Here is a 9,418-nt window from a genome sequence, read left to right on the forward strand (position 1 = left end):
CATCGTTAACGTTACCTGTAACACCTGTGCTTGTGCTGTGAAAAAGGCCAATACACAATGCTAGCTAACAAGCTAGCATCTAGCTACAAGAACTCCACTTACTGAACATACAGAGACGACAAAAAGAGCCGGAAAAAATAACAGAAAGGGCTGCAATGGTAAGTTTAGAGGTCAATCCAAGTCTGAGCTGTCATACACCACACACACACACATACACACACACACACACACACACACACACACACACACACACACACACACACACACACACACACACACACACACAGACACACACACATACACACACACACACACACACACGTCTGGTGTGTGTGTTCCTAGCTAATGGACGAACAGCTACAGCTAACACCAGTACATTGGCTGTTTGTGGTGAAAAACATGAACCACAAAAACTAATAAAAGCGAGGTGGAAATTTGCTTGATCCTGAACAACGTAACGTTTGTGGAGAAAACCAAACACAACATTAGCACAGTTAGCAATGTGTACATCCCCTTATTTAGCAACACTGACTACAATCTCTTATTGCAGATAAACATTTATAATTAGAAAAATAGCTCTTAACAAGTTCATGATAATAGAAAAATAGTTTTTGCCCTCATACACTACATTAAATACCCACAGGAATGTTAACACAACACCCTTTCAGCGGTTTGTTTAATTAAAATGTGAGAGTCTCAACCCTGCAGCAAACACTAGCACACAGTGCCAGCCAGACTAGCGGGGTGAGAACACCACGGCTATGACTGACTTACTCAGCCGTTACGTCATAGCACAAGGCCATGAGAGCGTCAGAGAGAATTACTGAAGACTTGTTCCTGAGACCGACACCTTTCAAATTACAGTACAGCCCTTGAGAAGAACGCTTCGAGACAAAAAAAGAAAATATTGTGGTTTAAGCTTCCTGGAAAAGGTATCACGAAAGATTTGGAGCCTGTGACACAATGTTGAGAAGCAAGAACTCACGCTCACAGTTCATTTTTGTTCCAGAAATGTTTAGAAATACTGTTCTGAGGTGGAGTGTGACGCTAAAAAGCTTCAATATGTCTCATGAGAACCTTTTAACCACAGTAATTTTCAGTGTCGTATCTGCTTTTCCCCATGGTTGGACCGACTCAACCTCTACCTCGGTTAAAGTTTTCTCGGGCTACACAGTACCATGCTTTCAGTTCACTGACAATATAAACAATAACGGTTTCCAAAACGTGCAAGACACTTTCTCTCTCATGCACATGGGAAAAAGGGAATAAACCCCCTCTCATATACAGTATATCTCAAAAGTGAGTACACCCTTTAGATTTTTGCAAATATTCTGTTATATCCTTTCAGGGGATAACATTATCCTACTGAAACTTTGATATAACTTAAAGTAGTCAGTGTGCTGCTTGAATAACAGTATAGATTTATTGTCCTTTGAAAATTACTCAGTACACAGCTGTTAATGTCTAAACAGCTGGCAACAAAAGTGAGTACACCCCATAGTGAACATGTCCTAATTGTGCCCAATGATGTTGTTTTCCCGCCCTGGTGTCATGTGACTCGTTAGTGTTACAAGGATTCAGGTGTAAATGATAAGCAGGGCAGTTAAATTTGGTGTTTTGGGCACAATTCTCTCTGAATGCTGGACAACATGGCACCTCATGGCAAGGAACTCTCTGAGCGGCTGAAAAAAAGGATTATTGCGCTTCACAAAGATGGCCTTGGCTATAAGAAGATTGCCAACACCATGAAAATGAGTTGCAGCACAGTGGCTAAGATCATACAGCGGTTTTCCAGGACAGGTTCCACTCGGAACAGGCCTCGCCAGGGTCGACCAAAGAAGTTGAGTCCACGTGCGCAGCGTCATATCCAGAGGTTGGTTTCCAAAAATAGACGTGCGAGTACTTCCAGCATTGCTGCAGAGGTTGCAGAAGTGGGATGTCAGCCTGTCAGTGCCCAGACCATACGCCGCACACTGCATCAAATCGGTTTGTATGGCCGTCGCCCCAGACAGAAGCCCCTTCTGAAACCGATGCATAAGAAAGCCCGCAAACAGTTTGCTGAAGACAATGAATCCAAGAACATGAGTTACTGGAACCATGTCCTGTGGTCTGATGAGACCAAAATAAACCTGTTTGGGTCAGATGGTGTCCGGCGTGTGTGGCGGCACCCTGGTGAGGAGTACCAAGACAAATGTGTTTTGCCTACAGTCAAGCATGGTGGTGGCAGCATCATGGTCTGGGGCTGCATGAGTGCTGCCGGCACTGGGGAGCTGCATTTCATTGAGGGACACATGAATTCCAATATATACTGTGACATCCTGCAGCAGAGCATGATCCCCTCTCTTCGGAAACTGGGCCGTAGGGCAGTTTTCCAACATGATAATGACCCTAAACACACCTCCAAGATGACAACGGCCTTGCTGAAGAAGCTGAAGGTTAAGGTGATGGACTGGCCAAGTATGTCTCCAGACCTAAACCCAATTGAGCACATGTGGGGCATCCTCAAGAGGAAGGTGGAGGAGTGCAAGGTGTCCAACATCCGTGCGCTCCGTGATGTCGTCGTGGAGGAGTGGAAGAAGATTCCAGAAGCAACCTGTGCAGCTCTGGTGAATTCCATGCCCAGGAGGGTTAAAGCAGTGCTAGATAACAATGGTGGTCACACAAAATATTGACACTTTGGGCACAATTTAGACATGTTCACTATGGGGTGTACTCACTTTTGTTGCTAGCTGTTTAGACATTAACAGCTGTGTACTGAGTAATTTTCAAAGGACAATAAATCTATACTGTTATTCAAGCAGCACACTGACTACTTTAAGTTATATCAAAGTTTCAGTAGGATAATGTTATCCCCTGAAAGGATATAACAGAATATTTGCAAAAATCTAAAGGGTGTACTCACTTTTGAGATATACTGTAAATATAGGCTAAGTACCAAAGGTGACAAAGTTTGCCACAAATACTCAAAATATTCAATTCGAAATATTTTTTGTTTAAATATTCTCATATAAAACAATGATCTTGTTAAAAAAGGTTATAGGATACAATTTGTATCAACAAAGAGAGGTGTCATATGGCTACTAGATATTGCGCTAACCAGGCAAAAGTTAGTTTAGCTTTACAAACAATTCCTCAGACATTAAAATAATCCATTGGTGGAGATGATAATAAAAATAATAATATTATTTCATTCAACAAATGCAATTCAAAGTGCTTTACATTAAGAGAAGACAACCTAAAATGTTTTGAAAGTGAGTAGTTTAAACACATAGTGATATATAAATTATATTAATTGTGTCAGGTCGGACCTTTTACTATGTTTTGACATTTCACAGATTTAGAGATTAATCGATTCATAAAAAAAATTGACATCTAGACTTGCCATGTTTAAACAAGTCATATAACCTTACTATATAAGTCCTTGATGGTCATGAATTAATTTACCAAATGATTACCACTTATACATTTTGTGTTTAAAATAAAATCTGATTTATTTCTTTACTAAACTGCTGAGTTTTAATTCAACCAATGAGATTATTAGTGCCTCTGAGAAAAGTTTGTAGAAGTAAAAACTAAGTGTTCCCACTGCTATCATACTCTGTGGGAATTTTAGGAAGGTGTTTCCCAACTTTTGCAAGTCTGTTCCTGTCTTTTACTGCAAAGCTGCGGATCTAACGGAAGGGTACAAAGGAGTTATACCCTGTTTGAGGGGGCTAAACCCTCCTTGTGCTGTTACCACTGAAAAAGGAGACCCTGTGTCTCATGCAAGACATTCACACACATTAAAAAGGTAATAAATTAACACATATTTTAAATTAAAATCAAAATAATACCAACAATCTTCTTTCCACCCAAACATTTCTGGTGACCGTTCTCTACAGTCACCTTCATATGATTTTGAATTTTGACAGGGTTGTGTTTAAAAAAGAAAATCAGTACTGAAAACTGATAAACCGTGGAGTCAGCCGACAAGGCTCCTAGCAGAGGAAATAAACTCTCAAAGCGAACAACAGCTTGGGGTTTTTGCATGGGGTTTTCGTTATCTTCTTTTGTGGGTGCCGCTTGAGTTTCACTTCCCTCTGGGGAAAATCCACAAAATCTCACCACAGCATCTGATCAGCCACCTGTCAGTATACAGAGAAACCCTTGATCCGTTTTGTCGAGCTAATCGGATAAATAGTTACGGTAGGAATATATTTGCAATGTGCAATGAAGTTTTATGATTGAATATAGTCTTTTACACCCCCATGCTGTCACCATCTCAGTGCTAGGAAAACAGAAGTAATTCACTCAGATGGAAAGTAAGAATTTGAGCTATACCCTGATATGATTGCCCCAAAATAAAGAAGCTGCGGAAACACAGCAATAACGAAAAAGTGCCAAAAACAGTAAATAACTTAAAATATAACTAATTAATTAATTTAAAATCAACAACACTCTCACTCTTTGAAACACATTAAAATCCTCCCTAAGAACATCGGTGTCGCTCGCTCAAACATGCACATTGAACCCCAACCCTACCTGATCTTAAGTGCTGAAATAGCAGGCAGATTTATTCCCTTTACAAGAAATACCATTAAAATTATTGAGACAACTTCCCTGTACTGAAAATAAGCAGTCCATTAACAGCTTAAGGAGCTTTGTATCTTGTGCTTTTGGTCTGTCCAACCTGACTTTAATAATTAAGATGAAGTGAGCATGGTTAAGATGAACCTGTAACTTCACCTTCTGGCTTCATTCAAGTACCATGCTGCGATTTCTCCATCAGAATCGCAGCTGCAAGCTCCTGAGCATCCACCATATGAGAATTCCTGGTCATCACCATCCTCACCAAATCTGGAGGGAAGATGCGGCACAAGTTAACAAACACCCTCTCTCTAAGGTCCTGATATCGACCCAAGGAAGGGGGCTCCTGGTGCTGGGGCACTGAGGGCAGGTGGCTTTTGTGGGTAGGGATGGATGGAAGTGACAGCTGTGGGAGGGGTGGAAGACTTGATGCTGAAAGGCCATGGGGTGAGGAATGGGCTTGCCTGCCCCAAGGAGATTGCCAAGCCTTCTCATGGACTTCTGGAAAGCTCTGGAAGGCATACGGTTCATAACAAGGCTTAGGGGACTGCTGGTAATGGGGGTCCCAGTTAATCTGATGCTGTGGTTGTTGGTTTAGCACAGAGTGGTTTCTTCGGGAATGAAGTGGCGACTCTTTGTACATTTGGGAGTCCTGGAGCCCACCTTCCTGCCAAAGGGACCCCATCAAATTGCGGCCGAGAGGAGAGCTCTGAGCATGGGAGTGAGCAGTGGATGTTTGGGGTGGATGTGGAGGACGAGCTGGGAATTCCCCTGGGAAACTGCTCAGCAATGGATGCTGAAGGTGGGGTGGCGTGTAGGCTGAAGGGGACTTGAAGGGACGTGGAGATACATGAGAGGTAACAGAAGATGGAAGGTCTTCCAAGCCAAAACCATGTTGTCTCCGCAGTGCTTGAGGAACAGGATAGCCGTGAGAATGCTGGCCCAGTCCAGGAGGAACACGGCTTACAGGATGGGCGTACTGGCCAGAGCAGTGATGATGGTGGTGAGGATGGTGGTGGTGATGGTGGCACTTGGGGCCATCATCTAACAAAGGGTCAGGGGAGAAAGAGTCTGAGCTGCCTTCACTGCTACAATCTGACAGCTGCGATCCAACTCGCAGATCAGCTGGGAAGAAGCATTCAGGACTCTGTGGCACTACCAGACTGAGGCTAGAGTAGGTCTTCATTAGTGAGCTGTAGCCCAGCTCTGGAGACTCACATCTGCGGTAACTTTCAGCCTGGCTTGGTACAGAGGCTCCAGAAACCCTGGAGCTGCCTCCACCACTTCCCCCAGGGTGCTCCCATCGGTCATAGCTTCCTAATGAAAAGGGCCCCCCTGGAGCAGGATACCCTAGAAGACCGCTGCTACAGCTACTGCTGCTGCTGTTGCTTCCCCTACGTCCTTCCACTTTGGACTGGTTCTGAAGCCTGTCCTCCAAGAGGTCAGTGAAGGAGCTCCGAGGGCTGGGGTTTGGCTGTTTCTTTGGAGTGCCCCGACATGGCTCAGCCTCAGCCATTCCTACTGCTTGACTATAACTTTGGCTCTTCACTATCAGGGCATCTTCCAGCAGGCCTCTAGAAGCTACTGATGAAATTTTGGCACTAGCACGGAGCTCATCAGCCACCGCACGCTGGGGCTGGCTACCCCTTTCAGGGTGGTAAAACTTGCACTTGTGGCCATATGTGCATTTCTTCCCTAAAGGACAAAAAAATTAAAAATTAAATGTTTTATAACATCTTGTTAGTGGATAATATTTGAATCTTTTTTATCTGTTAATTCCACTGAGATAAGTAAAAATCTTAAATATATTTAGAAAATGAAACCCTTGGATAGGTAGAACCAGATTAATGCAACAACAGCAATTATACCTTCCAAAATCCGGAAAGATGAAGAGAAAGATGTATTTTCAAAATAGTGCAGTTTAGACATGAAGTGCTCCACTTACAAAAACAGAAGTGCATATACATTACTAAGTGCAAGTTGTTTTACCATAAGGACATGGCTGCTTCCTGTGTTCAGGAATAATAGGCCTCTTCCTCAGAAAGTTCTCCAGACTGGGTCCATGTCGTCCCAGTGGGTCATCTGGTGGCATGAACCTAAATACACAGTTAATAGATTAAACCCCAAACAAACATATTCCTATAACGATAGATTACTTAAATAATACAAGTCACTACACAAACAACTGAAGAAGGTATCATTTCCATAGTGAAGAGAAGTAATAAAGATCAAAAGAACAGTGATGAGGAAATTAAAGTGTCTGATAAGTATAAAGGAAATCCTCAGTGTTCTGCAAAAATGCATTGTGCAAATGTTAGAGGGATACCGGCTTGATTTTAACATCTTTCACAAGCGTTTTTTTTACAGTGATGGGACACAAAGTGAACAAAAAAAGTAATTTCTTGGACAGAAGTTAAGAGCTTTTTATTTTAATGGCTGTGTATAGCAGCAATCAGTCATTCTTCGAGTGAAATGTGGAATGGAAAATAATCCATTTTCTGTAATAGATTTTTATAAAGGAATAAGCCGTTTTCTCTTTACGTCACTCCAGCTTTACTTCCTTATGGAGTTGCTTACTTGTCATTTACAAAGGAGTACATTAGTAGACGCTCATCAATGAATTTCTTCCACTCTGGCTTCTCATTGGCTAGGTCACGGTAGTTGTCGTTGGAAACAATGATCCCGTCTGACTCGTAGGCCAGTTTGACAATGAAGCGGTCATCGTAGCAAACCACACGGCGTCCCTGCACGCGGCGAGATGGAGTGAAGACAAGGATCTTCTCTTTCTCTAGTCGCCGTAGGATGTCTTGGTCTGAAGAAAGAGAGGGGATACAGTTAAAAATAAGAAAGGACAAGAAAGACAAATGTTCCATTTGGTTTTGGTACATCCTTTTGAGCGTCATTTCAAACTATAGTAGCCGTTACCTGTGATAAGAGCATCGGGTCGCGACTGCTCTTTTCTCCAAGCCGGGACAAAAACAGTTATGTCCGTGTGACCTCGCTCCAAAAACCAATCAACGGCCAGCTGGATGCCTTGGCAGGAGAACACTTCCTTATTCCCATGACTGCAGGAGCAGAGACGTGTTAAAGACACAATCAGTGATGTGAATGCAGACAAAACAGTTGTCCTACCACAAAAACTTCAGTAATACAGCAGGAAGAAAAGGGTCTGTATTTTAAATTATGATAAGTTTTGACATAATTACTTATTATCTAGAAGTGAAACTATTTCATTATATATCTGAATACATCTGCCCTTTATATTGTCAAAAAGATAACATGTCAATCTGACAGCCGGTGCTGTAGTTGAGTGCATGTTGACTTGATATATCGACAATAATAGTGAAATTGACAAGGGCAGTGAATGGTAACTTGACAATGTGTTGGCATTCAATCAGGGGAAACACCCTACACCTGTGTGTCTTGTGGAAGCTCGAAGATCCAATTCCAACACGATAACAAACTTGGCTGGCTGTATATGACTTTTTTGCCTCTGCAATTAACCTTTTTCCAACACTGATTGAAGGTTTCATTGTGTGTGTCATTGGCTTGTAATTACAAACTCTGCCTCTTTCATGTAAATCTGCTCATAGCTGAACCGGAAAACCAGGAGGTTAGAGGGTTAGTGCAGTCATCATGTCAAATGTGGCTGCGTAGAAGTCAGAAGAGCATCAACCTGCTGTTTCCTAAATCTAGTCTTCCTCACCTCATTGCTACGTTGCTTCCATCCACCACAACTGGCCGAAGGTTGTCTTTGTCCTCCAGAAGCTGGGACGGGCACAGCAGCCGACAGGAATCCAGAGAGGAGTTGTTGGAGGAGGAGAAGGAGCAGGCCAAAGAGGAGGAGGGAGACTGGGAGGCAGTCAAACCTCCTTGTTGCTCCATCTCTGTCTTGGTTCCCAGTTTGACCAGCTCCCCCAGAATGTCATTGATGAGTGCGTCCGGGCCCAGTTTCCTTAGCACCAGCAGCACCAGCTCCTCGGAGTAGCCTAGCTTGAGAGCAAACTCCACCTTGGCACGGTAGTCTGTGACGGGGTCAGTGGGAGATGATGTTTCTGGCTGCGGGGGGTCTCCAGGGGATCGGTTTGGTGCCAGGTCCAGCCTGACTGCCTGAAAGACTGAAGAGGACTCTTGGTGGTGTAGGTGAGGCTGATCTTGCTGAGGGTTTTGAGATTCAGAATTAGACCCATTCTGGAGCCGTTCGTCGTCACTGTCAGAGAAGTTACTGCAACTACTACTGCTGCTATAGCTTGAATTAGTACTAAAACTTGTGCTACTGTTACTGCTGTTACTCGGGGCACCAGCTTTGACCTGTAAGACCTCTAAATTCCCAGCACCCGTCACAGTGCTCAGGCCAACCTGCCGCTCAGCACCTTCCACATGGAGGTAGTCCAGGTCCAGCCCCAGGCTGAGCATATGGCCTGTCCCATCCTCCAGATGGTCCTTCACGCCCATGAATCTGTCTCATACATCCAGCTACACGCCCTCCGTGACCTCCCGGGCACCTGACAGACCCCACTGTTACTGCTGGTAGTTAACAGCTCACTGACTGGTCCTTGGAGTAAAGCTTGAGGGAGACACAAGAAGCGACTGGTTAAATTCCTGAGGAAGTGATAGTATGCAGATTATTTTGAGTCCTAAACGGTAACTTTATTGTTTTTCAACCTAGACAATATAATCCAATGTTTTTGTGTCTAAGTGGGGACAACAACTTTTAAAAGTGGTCCAGTATTGAGCAAGAGCGCTGCAGCTGACAGCCATTAAAAGAGCTGCAATGTACTCCTTCCGGATACTCTGCTTCTTCCACACACCCTCGTCATCAGTAAAAGAAAAATAAGTAAAGCAGCATCAC

The 9,418-nt window shown here is 43.5% G+C and overlaps 1 protein-coding gene across 1 annotated transcript in view; it reads right to left on the reverse strand.

Annotated features, from left to right (window-relative positions):
* Nucleotides 1-4,738: 4,738 nt before the first annotated feature.
* The window catches only part of LOC115026628 (probable ribonuclease ZC3H12C), a 10,234-nt gene continuing 5,554 nt past the window's right edge, over nt 4,739-9,418 (reverse strand). Inside the window, exons 2-6 of the mRNA XM_029459506.1 lie at nt 8,273-9,133; nt 7,492-7,631; nt 7,144-7,378; nt 6,556-6,662; nt 4,739-6,261 (exon numbers count right to left, since the gene is read on the reverse strand). Of these exons, the coding sequence (XP_029315366.1) occupies nt 4,739-6,261; nt 6,556-6,662; nt 7,144-7,378; nt 7,492-7,631; nt 8,273-9,021 (2,754 nt within the window). The 5' untranslated portion in view covers nt 9,022-9,133. The remainder of the gene's footprint in view (nt 6,262-6,555; nt 6,663-7,143; nt 7,379-7,491; nt 7,632-8,272; nt 9,134-9,418) is intronic.

The sequence above is a fragment of the Cottoperca gobio genome, chromosome 21, assembly GCF_900634415.1.
Source record: "Cottoperca gobio chromosome 21, fCotGob3.1, whole genome shotgun sequence".
NCBI classification, from domain to species: domain Eukaryota; kingdom Metazoa; phylum Chordata; class Actinopteri; order Perciformes; family Bovichtidae; genus Cottoperca; species Cottoperca gobio.